Source organism: Meles meles, chromosome 16, assembly GCF_922984935.1.
Source record: "Meles meles chromosome 16, mMelMel3.1 paternal haplotype, whole genome shotgun sequence".
NCBI lineage: Eukaryota > Metazoa > Chordata > Mammalia > Carnivora > Mustelidae > Meles > Meles meles.
In genome coordinates this window covers 43,991,155-44,018,980 of record NC_060081.1, presented here as the reverse complement: position 1 = coordinate 44,018,980, position 27,826 = coordinate 43,991,155, and the positions used below count along the sequence as shown (strand labels likewise).

Below are 27,826 nucleotides of genomic sequence, written 5' to 3'. Positions count from 1 at the left end.
CAGGCAGTTGGTAAATTATTCTGTCTCTCTCTAGTTTCTCCTTTCAAACTTTCATAACCCCCTTTGACTAGAAAAGAGGGAAACAAAAGTCAAATATTTTCTCCCTTCTTTCATCCTCGTTTATTTAGTGCTCGCTTTGTGTGTGACTCCGTAATAGGTGTTGGACTGGGGTAGGAGGTGAAAGTTGAAAGATGAACAATGATCCCTGCCTCAGAGAGTTCACAGGCTTGTGGGTCCCGATCAACTGTAGTGCTTCCTAAATAGCCATGTCAAATGTGGTAAGTCCTATAGTAGAATCAGATTCAGAAATGCTGTGGACACCTAGAAGAGAGATACTCACCTGCCTAGATGAGGCTAGGGACTGAGGGGATTGAGTTGTTAAAGGTGGGTGACATGATCTCCCTGATATGAGGACATGGAGAAGCAACATGGGGGGGTAGGGGGATAGGAGAAGAATAAATGAAACAAGATGGGATTGGGAGGGAGACAAACCATAAATGACTCTTAATCTCACAAAACAAACTGGGGGTTGCTGGGGGGAGGTGGGGTTGGGAGAGGGGGAGGGGGTTATGGACATTGGGGAGGGTATGTGCTATCGTGAGTGCTGTGAAGTGTGTAAACCTGGCGATTCACAGACCTGTACCCCTGGGGATAAAAATACATTATATGTTTATAAAAAAAAAAAATTGGAAGGGGAGGCGAACCATAAGAGACTATGGACTCTGAAAAACAACCTGAGGGTTTTGAAGGGTCAGGGGTGGGAGGTTGGGGGAACAGGTGGTGGGTAATAGGGAGGGCACGTTTTGCATGGAGTACTGGGTGTTGTGCAAAAACAATGAATACTGTTACGCTGAAAAAAATAAATAAATTTAAAAAAAAAAAAAGGTGGGTGACATTTGAACTTGGTTTTGAAGGATGTGTAGGAGCTTTTCCAGAAGGGAAAAGTCTATCCAGACAATTGTTACCTGCTTTGGTCAAAGGAGGTTGACATAAATGACCAAATAATATTTTAGAGAGTCTGTGAATTTCAATCATTGGTATGGTATATGCTTCTTTATTCAAATTTGACTGCTTATAACATCATCAATGTCTTCTTTTCCACTTGATGCTAAATTAATTACCTTTTTTTCTAATTAGTATTCTAAAGAGTCTAAGGAAGGGAGTTTTTAGCATGTTTTAGCATTTAACACATGTTCAAAAATATTGGTATTTAGCATATCAATCCAGCATAAAGAGTGAACCTTAAAAGTGACTTCCCTAACCAGGATGTCTCCCATCCTGCATTTTTGTCTCCCATCATGCATTTCACCTGATTGTGACTGAATGAGGAGGCACATTTGGCCACTTGGCTGTCATTCAGCAGATTTGTAGGTTTGCTTTACAGATTTATAGCATTTCCTCAGGAACTCAAATTTTGATTGAAAGCTCTGCAGATTTCTTCTTACCTCCTAAATGGAGTTATTGTGAATGCAGCCAGAATACCTCTCAGTGACACAAGAATAGCACATCAGTAGAAAAAGCATAATTGAAAAATAATTTCAGAACTCCGAAGTTTGAGCTTCTGCATATCAAAGGGCCAGCGATTGTAAGAATTCTTAAGGATGGTCCAGCTGTATTTAAAAGAGATGTAACACAACTGCTCTCTTCTTCCTGCTTGTCCCCTGACTACATCTCCCTGTGGTCCTAGGATGCTTGGGATAGTCTGGTCTGGAGATAGTAACGCCTGCTGTGAAGGATGTGGTTAAGTCTAGTGAGTCTGTCTTCTAACTATCCTCATTTTAGGTGTTGAGAAAAATGGAAGGGAAGGGAAATGAGAAGAGGGAAGAGGAAGGGAGGAAATAGGGGACAGGTTCCGACTTTTGACTCACTGACCGTTTAAGGACCAGAGGGCTTATTTGTAACTTTCAGGTCAGGAGTAGCCAACTCAGATATACCTCCAGAAACCATTAAGGTAATGTAAGAAGTACACTGATCTGGGTGATAGAGTGACAGGGACTGAGAAAAGGAGAGAGTTCCTCCCCTGTCTAAAGGCAGCAGCAGCCCCTCCGCTTTCTGCTCCAGGCCACAGGTGTGACATGGAATGGCAGCCTCATATGGTCAGCTCTTTTCATTTTCCAAGGAAAGCTGGATGTCCAGACTTTTATATGAGATTTCCTAATCTTTGTTACTTTAGTATAGTTGACACATGGTGTTGCATTAGTTTCAGGTGTATAGGATAGTGATTTGACAACTCTGCATGCATTATGCTGTGCTCACCACAAATGTAGCTACCATCTGTCACCATGTGAGATTGCCTGACTTCTGAAACACCTTCTGGGCGAAACGAAGCATTGGTATAGGCAATCCCCCCATATATAACTTTCACTTTAGGGCTCAGTGCTCTTGCTTAGGTTAATGGACATGAACTGAGAGAGCAGATGGTCACTTACTTGTCAAGTATTTGATGAACTTCTACTATGTACTAAGACTACTGTCCTCCTAGTCGAGGAGACATGGTTTCCAGATACTAGGAGAGAAGGCACAAGGTGGAAGCATTGAAGTTCCAGCAGTACAGAGACTGAATGTGGGGCAAGTGCAGAAAAGGGAAAATTATATGAAACAAAGTGGGTAGAGGTGGGTTTGCAGAAGGAGAGAGGATTGAGCTCTCTTCTGGGGGATGGGTGGGATTCAAAATGGGAAATTTGGGGAAGGAAGGCAACATGACAAAAGTGTGGAGATGAGGATGGGCCTGATGTGTTCAGAGGTTTGAAAGAGAAAAGCAGAAGGTGACGCCTGGGTGGCTCAGTCTGTTAGGTGTCTGCCTTCAGCTCAGGTCATGATCCCAGGGCCCTGGATGGAGTCCCTCATCAGGCTTGGGGCCTGCTTCTCCCTTTGCCTGCCACTCCCCTTGCTTGTGCTCTATCTGACAAATAAGTAAATAAAATCTTTCTTTTTTAAAGAGAAAAGTAGAAGCATATGGTCCAATATGGACCAACAGGATAACTGCTCATGTTTCTGAGTAAATATAAAGACTGTAGTTTTGCATCCTGGTATTGATATGCCTTAAAAACAGATTTAAAAAGATGTGTTTGTGTGTGTGTGTGTGTATTTGTATCGATATGCAGAGTGGAAGACAGAAACCCTTTACTTTGGTAGTGACCCCAAGTGAGAAATCTAATAAACCATCCAGGTGATGATAAAGGAATATATGGTCATGTCCCCCTGATGCCATTCAGAATAATTACCATAAAGATAATTTCAGATTTTCTCTGTAAAGAAAGGTAGCTCAGGTTTAGAACACAAGTAGCTCAGATCCCTGCTGGTTACACAGCCCTGAATAGCTTGGGAGCTGGATTAATTTACACGCCCAACTTCCTGGCATTATTCCTTTGGGCTGACAAATTCAGCATTATTTGCCAGATTACAAGAGACCTTCCTGTTACATTAGCCCATCTCTTTTTCAGTCTCCTTTCCCTTGTCATCCTAATCTAATGGTACTCTAGATAACTAGCCTGCTGAGCAAAAATTTCATACAAATTACAAGAGAGGAGCGAATACCAGCCTTCTCAGTAATTTACACCATAATAGCAGCGGCTCCAAGGTGCTAGTCATTTATAAATAGGCTCCTAAAGCAGCGTGTGGGCTTTTAAATGCCGAAAGCAGTTGAAAGTATTCCCGATTTGAGCACATCTTTACTCCCAGTGTTGCAGTATGGGGTTGTAAGACTACACGGTGCTTCCTACTGTGTAGGGTTAGGAAGTTTATCAGGGCCATTCCCCAACATTAGGCTGATGGGTGTTGCAATGAGGATGTTCTTAATGCACTGAAGGGATTCAGAGTAGTCTGCTAAGTTTTATCAGACAGATGCCAGGCTCACTGAGCCCAGGAATCAAGACAAAAATTTTCATAGCAGGAGCCATGTTATTCCATTTTTATATTCCCTCAAGGTCCAATCAGTTCTGCCTTGGATATGCTTTGAAGTTCATGCCACCTCACTGGCCCCAAACTGGAAAAGATAATAGCTGACACACCATGTCTACTGTAAGGCACTGCTTTCAGGACTTTCCAAGATGAGGCCCATAAATATTAACCCATTAAATCCTGGCAACAACAATATGAGGCAAACTTATATGCCCATTTGACAGATGGGGAAATCGAGGCACAGAGAGGTTAAGTAACTTGCCCATGGTCACACAGGCAGTATGCTGCAGGGCTGGCATTTAAACCATGGAGTCTGCCCCCAGAGCCATGTTCTCAACCATCTTGTCCTGGTCCCTGTCTGATGATCTCCTGCTTGGGCCAGGGGAGATTTGGCCTCTGGCAGAGATCGAACTGGAGAAAACTGGGCATTTCTTATTTGTCTTTGTCCTGAACTTATTGCAGACATTCTTTGAGTTTTCCCTTCCTCTGTCCTTGTCCTTTTTATTTCCCGTTTCCTGGGCTAGATGGCCTCACCTGCTGCACAGGGGAGGGAAAGCTGAGATTTGTTTGGCCTCCTGCTAGAGCAGCATATATCACTGCCATTTTTTATTTACCAGGAAGACAAGCGATGTCTCCCCCTATCCCAGTGCCATATTTTATTGACAATGATATCATTCTTCTCCAGGACACAAAACTCCCAGGCTCATTAGGTGAACACAAGGCTCTGGAATCAACTCTTCGACATCAGTCTGCATGTAACAAAAGCCAAATGTTTTTCTGTACTTACAGAGATGGGCTGAAGACATACCTTACTGGCTGCCATGGAAAAGTATTTGAAGGCAGTAGCATTATTTTGTGGTGCTGCAGCATTCCCTTCTAAATACATCTAAACAAACAAAAACCAACCAAACAAAAAGAGCATGTAATAAACTATGGAATATACGGGTGATTAAAAAATGTTTTGGAGCTACATAGACGTGATGGCTGCACAATATTGTGAATGCAGTAAATGCCACTGAATGATAGATTAAGGTGAATTTTATATTATTTGAATTTCACTTCAATTTTAAGAAAGGGAAAAACTAAGGAAATAATCTCTTACATACATTCTGGAGTGACCTTGCTGGAGGGCAAAGAAATGGACCATGTTGGTGTTTTCTCACATTTCCTTTCATCTCAAGTTGTTTGTAGCGCTTTGGGAAGTGGCGCATTTGTCCCCATGGTTACTAATGCAAATTGGCTGCAGGGAGCCAAGGGCAGCACTTGGGGGAGTCAGTGGTCTTTGAAGAAGAGAGAAAAAAAATGTGCCTCTTTAGAGGAATCGCCCACAAAAGTTGCTCAGCATCTGAGGAGGATCCTCCCTTGATAGGGGCCCAAGGATGGACTTTGGTCAGCTTAGAGCTGGTTCTCATTCCCACGGTGTAGGAAGGAGGCACCTCATTGGGTGGAAGTCTATTTTAGTTAGATGTTCAACTGACCCAGATGTCTTGTTACATGGCAGAGCAGGGGGTCATGGAGGTGGTAGGGGTTTCTACCTACACTCAGCCCAGGAGCCCTGGGCTAGGTGCAATTTCAAGGCTACCTTTGGTGCCCCGGATAGAGGCTGCTGTTATATGGGGCTTTTTCTCAAACAGTCATCTCAAGAATACTATCCTCAGTCTGGAGTGGAATGCCTTGGTCAGCTGCTTCCATGAAAGACATCTGTCGTGCTATACTGGGTTCAGTTCGCTGGTACCATTAGTTTCTTAAGATTTTTAAGAAATGAAAAAATACCAATCAAGATGAAGCATGTACCTTTCCTATAAATGCCATGGCATTTGCACTCCCAGCCTTTGCTGCCTTTAAGAAGTAGTATAATGCTTTCTGGAGAGAAAAGGAACAGTATTATTGACAGTCACATACATACCTTATGAAATGTCTTTTCAAACCAAACTTTATTTCATTTAACATGCATTTTTAAAAAAATCTATTAAATGCCTACACTTAAGGCACTATTTCAAATGCTATTTCAACCACAAACCTGAAGAGTTTATTTTAAAAATAATTTTAAAATGTGAGGACTTGTTTCTTGCATGTGGAAAGGCATGATGGGCATGTGGCTTTGTGGACGACAGATGGATCCCAGCTCTACAACCACATAGTCTATTATTTTGAAAAAGTATGCCTTGATGTTGACATTATGTACTTATTTTATAAGACAGTTTGCATAATTTGGTAGAACTGGATATGTAGCTTCTTAATGTTTCTAAGGCAGAGTGAGTGAAACAAGGCACACCTGGCCGCCTGCTGAGACCAGGTCTTTTTACAGAGGTAAACTTCAGCCCGATTCTTTCTAAATCAAAAACAAAGGACACCAGCCACCCTCTGATTCTCTTTAGGTCAGAACATTGAATGAAATGCTCAGTCTAGCACATATAAGGGCCAACCTGACCCTTGTTACCCTATTCCCTAGGCCTCATTGTGGCCCCTCAGAAGTTCTCCTCAGAAACCACGTGAAGCATTAACAGAAATCCGCTGCAGGAATGAGAAATGAAGACACTCTCTGAAGTGTCTTTTTAGGACACAACTCTTCTGCTCTTTAAAGAGCTTTGACTAGGTTGATATGCAAGGATCTGCTCCTTCTCAAAGAGAGGAGGAGGTTTAAGGAAGAAACATGAGTAGTTCTTTAAATGTAAATTTACTCCAGAAATATTGTCAATTTATTTGGGAGCCACACCCTTGTTATTAAAGTCAGTCTTTGTGGACACAACGAAACAAACGCCACCAGTGCTGCATCTCACTACACCATGCACCCATGCATCCATCCATCTCTCCTAGTCTTCATTTGCTTTTTCAGAAACTTGATTGAAAGTGCTATGTAGGGGCGCCTGGGTGGCTCAGCGGGTTAAAGCCTCTGCCTTCAGCTCAGGTCATGATCCCAGGGTCCTGGGATCGAGCCCCGCATCGGGCTCTCTGCTTAGCGGGGAGCCTGCTTCCTCCTCTCTCTCTCTCTGCCTGCCTCTCTGCCTACTTGTAATCTCTATCTGTCAAATAAATAAATCTTTAAAAAAAAAAAAGAAAAAGAAAGTGCTATGTATATGGTATGTATATGGTTTATGGTATATGGTAGCTTGTTATTGTAGGTGAGTCACAGAGGAATAAAAAAACACCATCCCTACATTTTTTCTCTACCAATACTGCTGAGAAGAAAGGCATATATGCCAGTAGCAGTGACAGTGATAGTTGGGATAAAAGGAACCCCAAAAAGAATGAGAGAGGTATGGAATAACAGAATTATACATACGTGTTTTACAAGCTTTGTCTTACCTAATCTTCACAACACCACTAGAAGGAAGGTAGTGTTAATATTTGAGCCAATTTTGTGACACTCAAAGTCAAGCAGCTGGTACCAGAGTCACATTAGTAGCATGATTCCATTTTCCATGCACTTAGTACTCTGCCTTCACATTGTCAAGGAAGAGGACTCAAATGGCAAAGGTCTTATAAAAGATGGACAGGATTCACCGGTGCAGAGGGCATCACAGGCTGGAGGAATAACATGAGCAAGGAATAGAGATAGAAATGTCCAACATATGTCTAGGAAATAGTAATTATTTCAATATGGTTGAAGCAGAATATCTAAAAGTTAGGACTTGCAAGAATATGATGGGGCCTTATTATAACAATTCTGAATACTAGCCAAGACTTCTATTTTATATGATAGAAAAAAGAAGCCATTGGAAATTTATGAGCATAAGGGAATCTTGAAACAACAAATACTGTCCAAAATGTCTGGGAATAACCTAAGTGTCAGTTGGATAGGGGGAAATTGTAGCAATGTATGATTTATCAATCATCTATCAGTAAACAAATCAAATGTATGATTTACTAATCACATTTATCAGACCCCATTAACACAGAAAATAAAGGTATTTCTTACGAATGCCTCCACTGAGCCAAGACACAAATATACATGTAGGTGACTATCATGGCAAGCACCCATAGATTTAAATGTCTGAACTTAGCACAGTGTCTACGGTATATGAGGCACTTGGGAAATATTTCTGGAATGAATGCACGAGGGAGTGGATGAAAGTGTAAGTTTATAAATCTCTAAAACAAGAGAACTGGATTTTAAGCTTTATAGTCCCTTATAATTTTCATACTATGATCTGTGAAATAATTTTCACTGTCCAGTTTCAGAATTTGGCTCTCAAAATATTTGGCAATAGAAAATTCTGGGAAAAAATTGTCACTCTGAGAAGCTATATTTGAACTGTTGAAAGAAAACAAGCAAATAAGAATCAGAAGAAAATAAGAACCCTGGAATTTTCCCTATCTTTCAATAGAATGATCCCATAAAGATCACTGAGGAATTGAAGGTTTCTCTAATTGAAGGAATTGAAGCTTTCTCTAATTTCCCCTTCTACACCCGTCCACTCTCATGGCTTACTTAGCATTTCAGTTCTCTTTTACTTGTCTTTAAATTAACCCGCCTTTAGTGCTATTGCTTTAATTGTATGAACATTTACTAAACACTATGTTAAAGTTAAAAGTATCATGCAATCTACTTTGATGAGTCCTTGCTCTGAAAGAGTTAGGTATCCATCTATCCATCTGTCCATCAATCCATCCATCTACCCATCCATGCGCTACTCATCCATCCACCCATCTACTGTGGTCTGGATATTTGTGTGCTTTCAAAATGCAAATTCTGAAGGCCTGATACCCAAGGCTGATGGTATTAGGAGGTGGGCCGTTGGAAGGTGACTGGCACCAAGCCTTCATGAATGGGATTAGCGCCTTTATTAAAAGAGGCCTTAGAGAGCTAGCTCTTTCTTCCTTTTATGTGAGGATACAATGAGAAGTCCATAAATTAGAAGAGGGCCCTATCCAACGATGCTGGCACTCTGATCTCAAACTTCTAGCCTCCAAAATGTGAGAAATAAGTTTCTGTTGTTTATAAGCCACCCAGACTATGGTATTTTTGTTATAGCAGCTAAGACAGACTAAGACACATCCATCCTTCCTTCAAATACTTACTGAGTACCTACTGTCCTGTTTTACTGATTCTAGGATGTAACCCCCACATACACTTTAATCAGGACACTTCTTACTATCAACGGCATTATATAATTTATATTGGCAATGTTTTTCTTTCTCAATAGAACATAAAGTATCTTATAATTGATGGGATCTTAGATAGGATGAAATATAGTATGTCCCAGGCATTATGTAAAGTGAAATTTTATTATTTAAACACATATGTTCTTACAATGAGCATAATTTTTCATTGGTTCAAGAAAATCCCTAGGTTTAATCAGCTTGTAATATTTCCTCTAGAATGAAATGCCAAGAAAATGTATTATTTAAAAAATATTTATGAATACTTCTTTTATCTCAAAATATGTAAATCAACCTGAAAAGGGATGATATTAGCTTTTGTCTTTTTAATGGGTGTTACAGTAGACAAAGCAGTTGCCCTTACATATCTGATATTATGCCTCGGCTAGGTTTAATTTAATTATGCCATATCCACTTTAATAATATGCACCCAAATACCCAGCTTTCCTAATCCAATTCATCCTGAGCCTGTATAAATTTAGGAATGCAAATTACATTAAAGTGTATGTGTAGAAATTCAAGATAATGTAATCAAGGATTGCATACACAATATTTTTCAGTAATTAAGAATTTGGTAGTGGGGGAGGGAGAGGTGAAAATGTTGCCTATAGTGACAACTCATGAGAGAGATTAATTTAATCAAACAGTGAGGAGGGAGAAAAAAAGCCAACTAGTTATCTCCTGGTATTTTAATACTTCGCTGGGCAGTAAACTGGGCATTACTTACAATTATAAAGAACCTTACATTAATAATGTTCTTCAGTGGATTGAAGCATTAGCATACTGGCTCAAGTGGTGGTTCTCAGACTGAGGGCCAACATATAATGTTTACAATGTTATCATTCATTCATTCATTCATTCACAAAATACCAAGTACCTAAGATGTACTATCAGAGTATAGGATACATAGGAATGAGCAAGACAGACAAGAGCTTGCATTCCACTGTGGGGAGACAGCAAACAAGATCAATATAATTCAGAGGGTGATACAGGAAAAGGAAAACAAAAACTGTGATAGGATAAGTGGTGGAGAGTAGAGTTGATCAAGAAAGTCCTCTCTAAGGAGGTAAGACTTGGAAGATGAGAGGCCAGCCACGGGAAGAGCTATAGTAACAGCCTTTCAGAAATTGGGTTTATCCTTTTAACTTCTCTCACTCCCATGCCACTTCAAGTTGATCCTGGTACAGCTAAGCTGTGGTAAGGTGCAATGACCACAATACTTTGCAGTTGTGCCTATTAAGGGAAGTCCTTTTTCTTGTCCCTTCAATATTGGCTGGCCTCTTAATTTGCTTTGGCCAGAAGAATGTGGTAGAAGTGATTTGTGAGTTCCAACTCTCAGCCTTCAGAGACTTTTGTGCTTGTCTTCTTAGAATCCTGGGCTGTCATGTGAAAAGCATGGGCATAGCTGGCTGAAAGCAGGATGCATATGGAGAGAACTCACATCACAAACCAGTCAACCCTGGCCAATACTCTACAGATGCATGAACAAGTCTAGTCAAGATTGGTTGAGCCTGGCTGGATCAGAAGAATGACTCGCCTGAGCCCAGCCAAAACTGCTGACCTGGTAAAATCATGAATTAAATAACCGGTGGTTGTTTTAAGCCATATAATTTGGGGAGTGGTTTAGGATGCAGCCTAAACTAACCCATACATAATCAGTATTAAGGTTTGAAACCTTGACTGGAACCCTCCATGCAGGTTTGGGTTTATTAGGTTAAGGAAAACTGGAAGGACATGTGCCTGAACCTCTCAGATGGTTCTGGAATTAAACCAGACTTTTGGCAATGTCTGGATGGGAAGCACGGAGCCCAAGCCGACCACTTGAAAGTTAGAGCTAAAGAAACCCAATTATATCATTCCTTCTTTTTGTTTCATAAATGAGGAAACTAGATTTTAGAGGCTGTATACTATCCCCCCCTACTGCCACAACCCCCACGTTAAAAGGAAGTAAGTTTTGATGGAAGAATGCTGAAGCCCAAGTTTCACATTCTGATTCTTAACAACATTGCTACTCAGCTGTGATACTTGAAACAATTTACTTCATCCCTCCAGAATCAGCTCCTCATCTGTAAGATAGAGATATACTTCATTCTCCTCTGGAGGCAGCTTCCATCTGTTGTTCACAATGGCTGGAGCTGCCCTGGAGTATTTAGCTTTGTAGAGCTTTTATGTACTCTGCAAAGATTGATGGATATTCCCTACAGCTGAGGTTTGGGTGCCTTCATACCCAATAGAATTCATGCTTATGGAAATGGGTAATTCTTCCCAGTTTATGCAACTGTTATTTAACATGAGAAACTCATTGCAGGCTGAAATCTGACACAGGAGGAATCTAGAATGTCCCATCAAAGAAGCTGGAACCTTGGTTACGATGAGGATTAATAAAATCTGAAGGCCTTCAAGTTGAGCTTTCTTAAGATGCGCTTATTTCAATTGCTACCTGTTTTATCACATTTTATGAAATTAACTTTGACATTTAGCCAACGTGTACTCTATCTCATATAAAACAAAAGTTACACTCATAAAAACAATATAAAGTGAAATGAGCAGTAACAACAGATTACTCTTTTATGTAACCACCTTATTAAAGTAGTTATTTCTATTGCTTAGCCTTTGGGACTATGTTGAAATAGGGTATGTGTTCCTTGGAGACAGTGAGCATGTGGTTCCTATAAAATGACAGGGCCTGGGGCGCCTGGGTGGCTCAGTGGGTTAAGCCTCTGCCTTCAGCTCAGGTCATGATCTCAGGGTCTCTGGGATCGAGCCCCGTATCGGGCTCTCTGCTTGGCAGGGAGCCTGCTTCCTCCCCTCTCTGGCTGCTGCTCTGCCTACTTGTAATCTCTCTCTCTCTCTCTCTCTCTATCTGTAAAAAAGAAAAAAAAAAATTAAAAAAAAATGACAGGGCCTGCAAAACCATCTTTTATAAAGAATCCCAGTTATTTCCTCATATCTGGGGAGATCTATGGCCTTGAAACCATAGTTAGACTCTAGAAGAGACCTTATCCCCTGGCTCTGGTATCTTACTGAGATCTTGTATAGGTCAAGCTTACTTGCTCTTTCCTCCACTATAAACTTGAATTGTTAATTAGTCTTCTAACCTCCCTGGGATAAGGTAAGGTTAAGCAAAATGACTAAAAGGAACTTTGCAAATTTATAAAGGTATTTAATAATATTTCTAATTATATTGTAGGCAGTCTGACCCCTTAGCAAGAAACTCCCAGGTGGTCTCCACAGCTGGCATTTGAGGAATGGGTGTGTCCAAGGCTGGCAGGTGAGGGTATCTACTTTACCTCACCCCAGTTAGGGAGGGAAGAGGCTAGGTTCAAGGGGAACATGGAAAATCCCTGGACCCAAATGCTCTTTCAGGACCCAAATGCTCCCTGGACCCAAATGCCTCTACTCCTTAGTATTTAGAGATAGGTAGGAAAAGAACTTCCTGTAGTGAACTTTGTACTTCCTCAAAAGCTAGAAAGCTGATCTGACCAAGGATGTAGCAATGGGCTCTCCCCAGCAACTTTTCCATGCCCCCCTCCTCTCTCTTTGCCTCCCTCACCCTATCCTCCTTCACCACTCACCTCCCTACACCACATGACTGAATCATGAGACTGACTTACATAGTAATCCTGATCCAGACCTTTCCTCCCAATTAGATGTAACTGTCCAAGAGATACCTAGAAATGAAAATTTTTGAAAATTATTTAGCAATAGTATTAATTTGAATGAAGAAAATAAGTCAATTATACCACAATTTGAAAAATAAATGAATAAAAAGGGTGAAAAAAATGAAGAAAACATTCACTTGGTGATTTTATTATAGTACATTGTTTCAGTTTGATGCAGTTGGCATGTCTGAAGAAGAAGCAGAAGAAAACATTCTAGGCTGTATATTTTATTGGGTAATTGATTGATGCTGGGCATCTGGCTTCCTCAGTGGCAGGAAGTTGGCCTGCTAGTGTACAGCAACTCCTGGAAACATAAGCCTAGTGGCCTTTACTCTTAGCTCTCAAAATGTCACACAAATGCTGTCTCATTCCCATTCTCAAAGACATAACACTTCTGAATGCGGGTTAAGAGTTTATTCATACTCAACTCAACACTGGATGGTGCTTTTTTTCTACACCTAATACCTAGGTTTTTTACAAGTAAAATTTCTAGGAGTAAATGCAAAAGAAAAATTGCCATTACTATGACAGGTGGCTCTCCCATAGGCTATAGAAGCTGTAAGTAGCAAGGAACAAGAAAAGAGCAGATGTCTCTTCTTGTTCACATTCAGGATGGAGCTTTGTTAACCCTTTTAGGACTCAGACAACCAAACCCCTTGTAATTTGCATGTTCTAAAAAAATCCCAATTTGTTTGTATACATTACTTGTATCTGAACATCTCCTCTTTCTGCCAAAAATTTATAGTATTGGTATATGTCCCAATCCAAAATCTCACTGTTAGAACTCAGATTTTCAGGTCTCTCAGTTAGTCTCACTTTTTCCACTGGAATACCTTCACTTTTTTCCAATTTGTCAGCAACTGTGAACAGATACAAACCAGAGAATAGCTAGACTATACAAGGTTGCAGGAGATTAACAGTCAACTTAGAGAAAACACTGTTAGGCCGATTCTACTTAAATTGTGCAGAGATCTGGTTTACTAATAGAAAAAGGACATCTACCTTTAAGAGATAGAAATTTACTGATTTTTATTTATTTGGTTCTGAGAAAAGTGCAAAAAACCTCATTATTTTTTGCAATCCTTACAAAAATTGTATCAACATTTATCAGAACCTCCTGAACAGCTTGGCCAAGCTGGCTCAAGAAAAGAAGACAGATGTTAGGAGCAGACAACTGACCTCTATTATCACTAACATTTTCCAAGATTGAAATGACAATATAAGAATAATAATTGCTCCTTAATTACTTCTTATGAATACTCTGAAAATAAATATAAAGATAAATATGTTTGAATAAATCTAACACAGTACGAAGTTTGAAATACATGTATTTCAATATATATCAGATATATTGAAATATATTGAATATGGATATTTCATATTGAATATGAAATTTCAATATATTGAAAATATAATATATTGAAAATATATATTGAAATACATATAGTAATTCCAATTTCATTAAGCATATGAAATGATCTTGTTATATATAACATGTTACATTAAAAAGCAGTTATTTTTCTCTTTTCTTTCTCAGATCCTAATAATACCAAAGATGTGTGTTTAGATACTATTCTGACTACAGAAATTAACCATATGGACCTTATCTTATTCACTTATTGGAAGACTTTTATTTAAAAATCTATTATATAGCCTGGTTCAGTGGTATGTAAGATGAAATGTTACATATGAATTTGAAAATGGTTCTAGAAAAATGTATTAATCTCATGCTTTATTTTTTGTAGACAAAGGATAGTGTAATAGAATAATGATTACTTGAATTGTTCTCAAGTGCAATGATAGAGATTGATAGCATATGTATGGTAGGTCAATTTCTTTGGGAATTTTTAACAGACCATCTCATATTCTAAGTGTTAGAATTAGAAAAACTGTTTCATATTTATTGATGCTCTATTCAAATTCTCAGTTGAAGGAAAGTACAGCACAAGAACATAAGGAAGTATTCTAACAAAAATAAAAGATGAGTACATCCATTTAAAGCCTTTGAAAAGTAACTATTAAGAAATTAGAAAACTCAGGGCGCCTGGGTGGCTCAGTGGGTTAAAGCCTCTGCCTTCAGCTCAGGTCATGATCCCAGGGTCCTGGGATCAAGCCCCACATCAGGCTCTCTGCTCAGCAGGGAGCCTGCTTCCCCCTTTCTCTGCCTGCCTCTCTGCCTACTTGTGATCTCTGTCTGTCAAATAAATAAATAAAATCTTAAAAAAAATTAGAAAACTCTACATTGTATTAAAAGAATTATAACAAATGTTAAAAACATAGTCTTCTAATACTTACATAAATATACCAACTGGCATTGATTTATTCTTCTAATTGCTTAGCAAGTCTATTTATCTTAAAATAAATTACATGAATTACTCACTATAATCTGCCACCTTCTTGTAATGATTTAGGGCAACTTCACAATTCTGTAGAACATTGATTCCTGACAAATATCTGTACCCCTAAAACACAGGCATATATATTCTTAATATTCTGACAGTATTGCATTTATAATATACCTATTTAGACCCAAGAATATTTAATTTACATACCAAAATCATCTGGGACATCATGCTTCCTCCAGCACTTCCAAAGGTGTAATATATCAGTGCCTAAAGTTAAAAAAAAAAATCTATATCTACATCTACCATCTAGATTTGAAGCTCAACCCAATCATTGCTTTTCTATTTTTAACCTAGCAATGAACCTTGTACTACTCCAAAATAAATTCTAAATTTTGAACTCTCAATCTGTAAAAATGGCTGACATTTTTGGAGGGCTTAGTGAGTTCTGGAGTCTTTGAAAAGGCAATGAACATGATATTTCATTTAATTATCACAGAAAACCTATGAAGTAGATATTCCCTATCTATCATGGCAAACCTGAAATATGGGACATTAAGAGACTGATGGTATTTTAACCTTAAACTTCTGACTATTGAGCTGGTGCTTTTAACCACCACTCTCAAGTGAGCTCCTTTACCTAAAGAGGAGATGATTCAATAGGTCTCTTTTTTAAAAAAATTGTTTTGTTCCAGAAAAAAATAGAATGACCTTACCTTGGCTTGATTGTATTCCATTCCTATTCCATAAGAAGACAAAAATCCTAATGCCTAAAGACCAAAAGAAAAGGAAAACTAAATAAATCCATCTACTTCATAATTATTCTTATTTACATTGGTAAAAGATATTTTCAATGTTGGCTCCATAATAATTTGTATTGTTGGTTTATTTCTTATCCTATGACAAAATGCTTTTTTTCACTTTTGTTTAGGCTGTAAGAATTTGGAAAAGGCAATAGTGGGAGTTTTGTATAATACATGTGAAAATAGGCTAAAGTTTACTGACTGTTAGCACAAACTATAATAATAAAACATTAGAAACCAATGCTTTTTATATGCTTGCCATTTTTTGGTAATGGAAAACACTCTTTTCCTTGAACATTTTTTAATTTAAATTTGAATATTTTCCTTCATATTTTTATTTATTTATTTATTTTTAAAGAGTTTATTTATTTGACAGAGAGAGATCACAAGTAGGCAGAGAGGCAGGCAGAGAGAGAGAGAGGGAAGCAGGCTCCCCACTGAGCAGAGAGCCCAATGTGGGACTCGATCCCAGGACCCTGAGATCATGACCTGAGTCGAAGGCAGAGGCTTTAACCCACTGAGCCACCCAGGTGCCCTTTCCTTCATATTTTTAAAAGAAAATATGATAATCATTGAACACTACATCTAAAACTAATGATGTACTATATGTTGACTAATGGAATTTAAATTAAAAAAAAAAAGAAAATATGATAGATATAAAAAAAATTCAAACAGGAAGAACAATACTGAATAAAAGTGAAAGTCTGACCACATAGCAAGATGGTGGAATAGGCAGCCTCAGATCTTTTTCCCCTACAGAGACATTGACTTAGCAACAATATATAGTTCAAAAAGTCTTTAGAAACCAGTTAAGAAATAGTAGTAACTCGGAGAAACTCAAAGCAGAGAAAGAGCAATCCATTGAAACATGTAAGAAAAGCCATTTTATTTAACCTGCAATTTTTCCTTCCCCAAGCCAGCACAGCTCAGTGTGATCAGGAGAAAAAGTCCAATTCAGGGCTTTTCTCTCGGGAGGGAAAGGGAAGAGTGGAACTTAGGTTCAATGTCCAGCTTTTGGAAGAACAGCCATGGGTCTGATTTCTGTGTTGCCTGACTCAGAGCACTAATGAAGAATGAGTATAATTTGGATTCCAGGGCGGGGGTGGGGGTGGGGCGAGAGCAGAGGAGGGGGTTGCTGAGAACAAAAGAGAGCTCAGCCACTTGTTGCAACACTGGAGAATTTGTAGTATACCACAGATAGAAGCCAGCAAACTTGGCACACTCAGCAGAGAGTGCCCAGCTTGTAGCTTTTCCCTTGGAAGGGAAAAAAAGACTGGAATTGGGTCCCAATGTTCTGGCTTTTGGGAAACAGCTCAAAAGACTGGTTTCTATCTCATCTGACTTAGAGCACCGACAGAACTGGAATGCTTTTGATGCCTGGGGCCACTGAGGAGAAAAGGGAATTTAGGAGCTTGCTATAACACCAGAGGACCTGCAGTATCATAAAGACACTAAAGGGAGCAAAAGACTATAAGCTCCTGAAAAAGACCAAAAAAATCTCTCTAACTGGGAAATTACAAACTCAAGCTCAGAGAAGACACACATCCCAGAAATGATTTGAGAGTCCCCCAGAATCTCTAACTATGCTGATTGGTGAAAAACTATGTAGCCAATCTGTAAAGATGGAGAGGTGGCTATATTTTCAAATGCATACCCAGAGCTAAAATTTACAAAGCACATGAAGAAACAGGTAAATATGGCCCAATCAAAGAAACAAAATAAATTGAAAAAAATCCAAGCTGAAAGAAAAGGAGATGTAGAAATTACCATACAAAGACGCCTGGGTGGCTCAGTTCGTTAAGCAGCTGCCTTCGGCTCAGGTCATGATCCCGGCGTCCTGGGATCGAGTCCCACATCAGGCTCCTTGCTCGGCGGGGAGCCTGCTTTGCCCTCTGACTCTGCCTGCTACTCTGTCTGCCTGTGCTCACTCTCTCTCTCTCTCTCTGACTAATAAATAAATAAAATCTTAAAAAAAAAAAAAAAGAAATCTTTAAAAACTGTGGAGCTGAAGAATACAATAACTGAATTGAAAATCACTAAAGGAGTTCAAAAGTAGACTTAATCAAGCACAAGAAAAAATTAATGAACCCAAACACAGGCCATTTGAAATTATAGAGTGGAACAAAAAGAATGAAGAAAAGTGAAAAAAAAAATCCAAAGAAACTTATGGGAAACCATCAACTGGACCAATATACACATTATAGGAGTCACAGAAGAAGAGTGAAGGAAAAAAGGGTAGAGACCATATTTTAAGAAATAGTGACTGAAAAATTCCCAAATCTGAGGGAGGAAATGGGTAATCAAATTCAAGAAGTTCAATAAACTTCAACTACGATGAACCCAAATAGTCCCACCGCAAGACAGATTGTAATCAAACCATTAAAAGTCAAAGAGGGAATCTTCAAAGTAGCAAGAGAAAAGACTCATCATGCAAAAGAAAGCTCCCATAAGTTTGTGAGCAGCTATCTCAGCAGAAACATTACAAGCGGGGGAATGGGCATTTAATATATCCAGAATGCTGAAATGAAACAGCTGTCAAACAAGAATACTTTATCTGGCAAAACTGACCTATAATAATGATGGAGAATAAAAGCCTTCTCAGATAAGCAAAAGCTGAGGGGGCTCATCACCACTAGACCTACCTTATAAAAATTGTTAACAGAAGTCCCTCAAGTTGAAAAAAGAAAAAATGCTAGACAGCAACACAAAAATATACAAAAATATTGAGCCCTCTGGTAAAGATAAATACATAGACAAATACAGAATCCTGTAGTATTGTAATGGTGGTACAAAAATAATTTTTAATTCTGGTATAGAATTTAAAAGAATAAAGCATAAAAGATAGCTATAACTAAAAATGTTAATGAATACAAAATATAAAAAGATATAATTTGGGTCACTGATAATATAAAGTGAGGGCAGGAAGGAGTGGAGTGTTGTGACTGCAGTTAAGTTGATATCAGTTTAAAACAGATTGTTTTTTTTTTTTTGTTTTTTTTTTCCATTTTATTTATTTTTTCAGCGTAACAGTATTCATTCTTTTTGCACAACACCCAGTGCTCCATGCAAAACGTGCCCTCCCCATTACCCACCACCTGTTCCCCCAACCTCCCATCCCTGACCCTTCAAAACCCTCAGGTTGTAAAACAGATTGTTTTAACTAGAAGATGTTTTGTATAATTTCCGTGGTAACTACAAGGAAAATATGTCTAGAAGATGCATAAAAGAAAATAAGAAGGGAATCAAAGCATGCCACTATCAAATAACAAACAAATAAATAAATAATTTAAAAAGGGACCAAGAGGGGAAAAGAACAAAACAACCACAAGACAAATAAAACAATCAATAAAATGGCAACAGTAAGTCTTTCTTAGTTGGTAATTACTCTAAATATAAATGGATTAAACCCTTCCAATTAAAAGACAGAATGACTGAATTGATTAAAAAAAAAAAAAAAAAAGACCACATCCAACTACATGATATCCACAAGAGACTTTAGATATAAGGACACATACAGGCTTAAATTCAGAGGATAGAAAAAATTATTCCATGCAAATTTAACAAAAACAGCAAGAGATGACCATAATTATATGAGACAAAATAGACTTTAAGTCAGAAAATGTCTCAAGAGACAAAGAAGGGCATTATATGATAATAGGATCTATTCACCAGGAAGATATAACCATTATAAACATATATGCATGTAATGGTAGAGCACCCAAACACATGAAGCAAACATTTACAGAACTGAAAGGAGAAATAGTAACACAATAGTAATAGGAGATCTTAATGACCCATTTTCAGTAATGGATAGAACAACCTGACAGAAACTCAATGAAGAAATAGAGGAGTTGAACAACACCACAGACTAAATGGACATAACAGCCATAGAAAACTCCATCCAACAATAGCAGAATGCATATTCTTTTTAAGAACACATAGAACATTTTCCAGGACAGACCATATGTTAGTCACAAAACAAGTATTAATACATTTATGAAGAGTAAAATCATACTAAGTATCTTTTCTGGACACAATGGAATGAAACTAGAAATCAATAGCAAAAAGAACAATGGAAAATTCACAAATATGTGGAAATTAAGCATCATACTCTTGAACTATCAATGACCCAAGGAAGAAATCACAAAGAAATTTAGAAAATATCTTGAGGTAAATGAAAATTAAAATGCAACACACCAAAACTTATGAGATGCAGCCAAAACAGTACTAAGAGGAAGTTTATAGACATTCATGTGTACCTTAAAGAAAGATCTCAAATCAACAACCTAATATTACATCTCAAAAAACAGAAAAAGGTGAACAAATTAAGCCCAAAGTTAGTAGAAGGAAGGACATAAAGATTAAAGAAAAAAAATAGAGAATAGAAAAAAAAATCTAAACACATGTTACAACATGAATGAACTTTTAGGACATTAAACTAGGTGAAATGGCCAGTCACAAAAAGACATTAACTGCATGAATCCACTTATATAAGGTCTCTAAAGTAGCTAAACTCTTAGAAACAGAAAATAAAATGAAGGTTGCTAAGGGCTAGGGAGTGGGAGAAAAAAGGAATTGTTAGTGGGTATAGGATTTCAGATTTGTTAGATTAAAAAGTTCTGGAGATCTGTTGTGCAATGATGCACATATGATTAACACCACTCTACAGTACATGTAGTAGTTTTTTAAAAACCCATTCCTTATTGATTTGGAATTCCTTTGTTTCAATATGAAAAATTTTCATATACTAATAGACCTAAGTCTAGACCTTCTAGTTCCTTGGTTTTCAATGGACTATATAATAATGTAAATATAATATTGCATTTTTCATTATGTTGACATTTGCATTAATGATGCAAAGCAATGGTAAGTAAAACTGTGGGCATATTAGCATGAATCAAGGAAGTACACCAAACTGCCACTCATATTGTTATTATATTCTTTTTTTTTTTTTAAGATTTTATTTATTTATTTGACACAGAGAGAGAGAGAGACAGCCGGAGAGGAAACACACACAGGGGGAGTGGGAGAGGGAGAAGCAGGCTTCCTGCTGAGTGGGGAGCCAGATGCTGGGCCCCAGGATCATGACCTGAGCTGAAGGCAGAAGCTTAATGACTAAGCCATCCAGGAGCCCCTGTTATTATATTTCATACTACACATTCACAGCAAAACTAAAAATAATAGTTTCCCTTAAGAATGTTGATTTTTAAAAAAAATGTCCTTGATGAAGCAGTAAAAGCATTATTTTTGTTAAGTCTCAACTGTTGAATAAATGTCTTCTCATATGGAAAGTGGGCATAAAGTACTTCCAATAGTGAAATAAGTTGGCTGGTTCAAGGAAATGCTTGAAATTCTTGTTTGAGTTTGCAAGCTGAAATAGCCACTTTTTTCATGGAACACTATCTTTACTTCAAGGAACAATGGCTCTGCTATGTTCATTTAGACTGGCAGACATTTTCTTGAAAATGGACTGTTAGCCTGTCATCAGTAAAAACTATTAAAATACTGTCACCAAAGATAAATTCAAGCTTTTAAGCAAAAATCAGAATGTTGGAAAACTTATACCTCCTATCATGTATACCTTAAATCAGCTCGACACCCTAGCACTTTGACTTTTCACAATGGTGGTATTAACAAATGTGATTTCGATATTGTATAATGCAGTGTATCAAATTTGGAAGACTTGCATAGCTTAGTGAACTGATATTTTCTAAATAACCAATGTATGATGTTAAAAAATCAGTTTAGGTTAAAAAAAATTCCATTCAAAATACAGGATAGACCAGTCGATTTTGATGTAACAGAATATAAAAAGTTCATTATGTAATTTCAGATTCCACACTGTGTATAATCTTTAAGAAGTCATCACTTTGAGCTTTAGTGTAGAACCAAAGAAGAATATCTACAATTACCTGAAAAAGTTGTTAAAATACTCTTAACATTTTCTAGGTTTAGTTTTAGTTTTGCTCTTTCTTTTTTTCTTTTAGCTTTTTGAGATATGTATTTAAGTTTCTCATTTATTAAAACATTTAAAGCTGTATATTTTCCTCTACATGTGGCTTTAGCCATTCCTTATCTTTTTATATGTAGTGTTATCATCATTGTGTTCTTAACATGTCATTTCAGTTTCTATTTTATCTTTGCCATTTGCTAAAAATTAGGAGACTCTTGAAATTTTTAAAAAATTTTTTATTGAAATTTTATAGTTGAATTTTAAGCTATCTTTTTATCAGTAATTTTCAGTTTTACTGCTTCTAGTCAAAGAATGTAGTATCATTTCTATCTTTTAAAGTGAATTAACTTTTTTCTTTCTGTGCTTATTTTTTGAAAATAACTGTAAATTTTTTTGCTTTTAAATTTTGTTTGAGATGATCTTCCATATAAAATCTTTCATGTGGATGTTGTCAGGGTATGTGGTTTTCATTGTTGTTGTTTTGTCTGCCTGGATTCTCTTTGTAAAACCATTTTCCTTCCATTCTGAATTCATTCAGTTCTATGCAGCTCCTCACCGCTTTTTGAATCTAGAGGGTCACATGGTCACATGACACAGGCTCAATCAATCAGATTACTATGGTTTTCCTGGATGCGGTGATTATTCAGGGTGGTCTTGTGATCTAACCCAACACTTTTGCTGAAATCGTTGGGAAAGAAACTGGCTTCTTTTACAGAGACTTCCAGATTTAAGGACTAATATAGATACCTAGGTTCGTTGGTGACTGTTTTTGCCTCCATGGGGTCAACCACTCAAAACCATCATACAAAAAAATGAGACAAAGAGAAAGTATGTCTTGATGTCTTCATTCTGGTCTCTGGATTCAGAGGATCTAAAGGCAGCTACAATGTCACAGTTAAAGGAGCCAAAAAATAGCAATTTGCTTAAGCCAGATTGGTTGTATTTTCTGTACTTGAAATTCAGAGAATCCTAACCAATACAAATGGACATGTCTGTTGCTGGGAGGGAAGTTCTTTAAGTTAGTAGATACACAGTAAACCAAAATTAGTCTCTGTATAGTAGTTGTTGTCTTTGTACTTTGTTGTTTAAACTGTATGGTAGTTTGGTGCTTAACAAATCAATTCCTTCTTATACCACTTTCTGCCTTGTAGACATTTGAGGGTAGACATTGATACCAGGTGTTCTCTCCTACAAAGATTCTCTGTTTTGCCTTCCCTGTGTGATGTATTTTAGGTAGTATTCATCATCTTGTGTGTTCTCTGAATCTAGTCTATATCATGGATGCCATATTTGTCATAGTCCTGTTGGAACAAAGTAATTACATGTTTCTAAAAAAAAAAGGAAAGATCCCAAAGTCCATGAAACTGCATCACATTTTGTTACTACAAAAGGAATGGCTGTCACAAGCCAAGTTATCCTACTAAATGCAGGAGGAATTGCCAAATCCCTAGGAATTGATGAAAAACTAAAGAATAATGAGAAGCTGTTGTGGCCAATTTATTTATCACAAAGAATTTAGGATTAAGGTGTTCAACATCATTGTCAGGAACCTCTTGCTAACTTTGACCTGAACTTCCAGTTACATGTGATTCGATCGAAGAAAAAATAAAAGTATAAACTTTGTCAAATTGGAAAGTGCCAGCATTAATATTTGTAGTATGAGTCAGTAGTTTGGAAGAAATCCTGGAGGTAATTGAGGAAATGTTGCACTACTGACATTTTTAATGGTATGGAGAGTGATATACTGGGAGACAGTCATCAAGGAAGTTTTCTAAGTTGAAAACTGATTCAGTTAGACTCTTAATGAGAAGAATTTTGGAACGCCTACATTTATTTAACTTATATTTAATTTTTCATGTAATTAAAGAATGACATGATAGAAATCTATGTCTAAAGTACCTAAAATAGCACTTTTAATAAGAGTAAAACAAAAACCTCTAATATGAAAGCATTTTAAACTTTAATTGACATCATTTATATAATTATATAACATATTTAAAAAATATATAACTTACAGTTGATGGTGTCTTATAATGGATAAAATATGGGATTATCATCTCTACCTCCTTTTTGAGATTTCTTAGTCTAGCAGTCCTGAAAATAGAGCTTGCCTAATACAGATTGCTTTTTGTGAACTCATGCTGCTTGACAAATAGTACTGCTTCATTTTATGGGATTTTCAAAAACAAACATTTTGAAAGTATGATAGGAAATCTTACCATTAAATTCACCAGCATTATAGGTGATTTTCAGAATTTTACATCCTCCAAGCCTTGTGGCTCCTTTCCTGCCCTCCTTACTCAGAAGCACTGACAAGTTGACAGTGACATAATTTATGAGTTCTCTTAGTACCCAGGGATGGAAGTGGATTGGGCCAAGAAATCTGAACTTACTCCAAACAGATGCTTGCTGCACTCTGCTTTAGGTGTTTCTGAGACATGCATTCTAATTCTATCCTTTTAATTTTGAATATAAGTATCCTTGTTCCACTTACTATGGCTGTGTAACAAATTACCCCAAAACCTAGTGGCATAAAACAACCATTTATTTTGCTAAGAGTTCTGTGGGTCAAAAATTTGATCAAAGTAGAGGAGGCATGTTTTGTCTCTGATCCACAGTACAGGAGCCTTACTTGGAAGACTGTATCGGAAGGCTGGGGGATAGTATCTAAATGCTTATTCATATATATGTTTGGCAGTTGATGCTAGATATTGGTTGAGACCTTAGCTGAGGCTGATGGCCAGAAGACCTTCATGTGGCCTCTCCTGTTGTATAGGCTTTCTCCCAGCATGGTGGCTGAGTTCCAAGAGTAAGCATCCTGAAAGAGCTAGGCAGAGCTGTAAACTTTTCATGACTTACCCTCGGAAGTCTATCATTACTTCCACCAAACTTTATTGTTCGAAGTAGTCAAGAATCTCCCTTAGGTTGTGGAGGGGAAATAGACTCCAATTTTTGATTATGTTGGTTAGGGTGCTGAAATAGCATATGGGACTAGAGATAGTGCTGTGGCCATGTTTAAAAAAGATTTATTTATTTATTTAAGAGCGGGGAGGGGCAGAAGTAGAGGGGAGAGAGAATCCCAAGGCCATGTGGGGCTCAATCCCAGGACCTTAAGATTACAACTTGAGCTGAAACCAAGAGTCGGACACTTAATGGACTACACCACACAGATGCCCCTTCTGTGGCTGTTTTTAAGAGAAAAATTGCCACAGTGCTTGACAAAAGCCAGAAGAGTGTGGAGATATTCCATTTCTTCTTAGTTATTAATCATTATGAAGTAATGAATTCAGGTATATTTGCAGTATTTCAGTCCACTGTGGTAATTACTCATTTTAGTGCTCAATTTTTCCATCTTTAGTCACTAGGAGCCTGTTCTGAGTTAGTTCAGTCTTTTGGTCATGACCATGGTATTTTCTGACAGCTTTCTTGCTATCATATTGTATGATATAATAGTTTCTAATCGTGCTGATAGGACACCTTGAAAGATAAAATGTTTCAAGAGCATCTTGTACATTTCTTGTTCCACACCCAGAATTTTACATTTTCCAAGGATGCTGGTTTTCTTTTTAGTTGGAGAGGATTTATGTTTTTTGTTTTAAACATAGTTCCTTCTTGGGGTGTGAGTTTATAAGTAAATTTAATTTTAATATATTTAAAAATACATGCATATTAAAGATTAAAATTCTAATATTTCTAAAGGTTTACAATATAAACATCAATGTCCTGCTCCTTTCCAGGCCATTTTTTATTCTCATGATAAACAACCACTTTTAAGTATTTTAGCTGTTTTCTTCTGATAACTTACCACCATTATGATTCTTGATAAATTGCTACTACTTATCGTTCATTTTTATATTTGACACATTATCTCTAAATTGACTATATTATAGATGATGGCTTAGGTCATTTACATTATTTTTCACTTTTTCTCCTTGCATCTCTTCTCGACAGAATCACAACACTAAATTTTTTGTCAGAACATAATTGTAAAAGTCTGTTTTGGTGTTCCTAATATTTTCAAGGTTCTACTCAAGGACAAAGATTATAATTCCTGTTACCATTTTTAGAAGTTCATCACACACTCTTATGTATATCACTGAAAAATATACTTTTCCATGCTTTACATTAATAACAATCTGGTGTTAGCCATTCAACTTGAGCTGATGATGAAATATTTGAAGGGCACAGGGTCATAAGCAGAATCCTGTGGCAGATTGCCAGAGACTTGCTTTCATGTTGGCATCAACCCATTCGTCTACTCTTTATTTACAATCATCAAAGCCCACATTTCTATTTTTTCTTCCAGTTCACGAGAACATTCTGCAAGGCTTTGTTAAGTGTCTCCCTAAAATAAAGATACGAGAAGTCTGATAATTCAGTCAAAACTAAATTAATAATTTCTTAAACTTTGAAGTATAATTTCAAGGACAAAGAACGATATCATTTTTTAAATTAGGGAACTGACTGCCCAGCTCAGTTCCCAAGAGCATAATAACTCTAACATGTGGTTTTAAGTATAATTTGTGTAATCTATTTAATCTATGAACTGAAAAAAAAAATCTTCTGTTTTGACCAAGTCCTCTTTAGTCTCAAAGTTTGCCTTCTATGGAAAGTGTACCAAAAGGGCGTTATTACAAATGGAAGGCATCTGGAATCCTGGAACTCCTCTAACCCTTGTAGTTTATATTTAAAATGGCTAACTTGGATCCTTTTAAGGATCTCCTTAGTCAATATTAGATTTTTATTTTGCTTGCAACTCTTAGCAATTTTTGATTCTGTTCAACTTAGAAAGTGATTTATTTATGTAGAAACCCTGACAGCAAACAAATATACTGACCTTTATATGAGAAAATGAGGAATACTATTCTATTCTGTTGAGCTTGTATTTTAAGATACTTTCACCAAAAGTGTATGATTTTGTGCACAGCTTATCACAGTTTATGGCCAGATTCTGTTGAAGAAATTTGTGAGTTGTGGATTGTGTGGGAGTTAAATTTCCATCCTGTGACAGGGGAGGGGAGCTTTTCTTTGTATAAAGCTCATTCTAGAAAGTAAGGAAAGAAACCATGACTTTAGCAGCTTTAAAACCAGCCCAAAAGGCATGTTCCCTCTTTCACTGAAAAATAACAATGGGTGATTTTGAATTAATTCTCTGGAAGACTCAACTTCCTTCCTCCCTTCCTTCCTCTCTCCTTTCCTTCATTCTAGTACCAAAGGAAGACAAAAGATAATATGAGCTTTCATGTAGTGAATATGCTGATTATAGTCATTGTTGTACTATTCCTTTACACTTGGACATTGTCACCTAACAACTATACAATAAGCAGTTTTAGGCATTTGGTCTTTCTTCGGAGATACAGCTGAGATGAAACGAGATGGATTATAGCACAGTTTGCACTTAATCCAGAAAAAAAATGCTAAATCAAAAGAGAAGCTGTGTAATAGTGATGACATCAATGACACTTCCAGTGGTTTTTAAAGGTCAAGCTCCACAAATTAGATCTGTTTATAAGACTTGATTCTGAACTCAACAATTGTGCCATGGTGTGTAAAAAACTTATAATAGTTGGGATTTGAATGGAAAGAGTTTAGCATAGAGGATTTTTTAAAATATTTCAAAGCAAATTACTCAGGTTTCATAATAATAATTTAAAAGTTAAATATTCCTTTTACTTTTTATATAGGAAATTATTGTTAAAGAGAAAAGGTTAAGCATTCTTCTTCTAATTACTGCACAAGGCTTGAAGGTATCTGAGACCATTACTTTTAGCTCAAATTGCATACCAAACAAAAGTGTGAATCAACCTTAATGAACAACTCAGATCCTATCTGTACCCTTTAATACAAAAAGAACATTAACATCAAGATGAAATGCTCTATACAGGTAATCCTAAAATTATCAAGTGATTATTAGGTTGATACTAAAAATGATTTTTTTCAGTAGTAGCACAGTACTAATAACTACATTCCCTTTACAAAACACCTCTAAAATTCTCATCTAAAATAAATGAAAAATGAGGAATCTTTGCTACTGAGATAGAATTATTCTAGAATTACAAAGCA

At 37.1% G+C, this 27,826-nt stretch overlaps 1 protein-coding gene across 4 annotated transcripts in view; it reads right to left on the bottom strand.

The window, feature by feature from the left end:
- SEL1L2 (SEL1L2 adaptor subunit of ERAD E3 ligase) overlaps positions 1 to 27,826 on the bottom strand; it is a 119,925-nt gene that overhangs the window by 19,191 nt on the left and 72,908 nt on the right. For 3 of the 4 annotated variants that reach the window (XM_045981191.1, XM_045981192.1, XM_045981193.1), the window contains 5 exons: positions 15,724 to 15,777; positions 15,218 to 15,277; positions 12,618 to 12,674; positions 5,695 to 5,763; positions 4,709 to 4,786 (listed from right to left, as the gene is read on the bottom strand). In XM_045981191.1, the coding sequence (XP_045837147.1) occupies positions 4,709 to 4,786; positions 5,695 to 5,763; positions 12,618 to 12,674; positions 15,218 to 15,277; positions 15,724 to 15,777 (318 nt within the window). Of the gene's footprint in view, positions 1 to 4,708; positions 4,787 to 5,694; positions 5,764 to 12,617; positions 12,675 to 13,370; positions 13,526 to 15,045; positions 15,128 to 15,217; positions 15,278 to 15,723; positions 15,778 to 27,826 lie in introns of all 4 variants that reach the window. The other variant, XM_045981194.1, reaches the window with a different exon arrangement.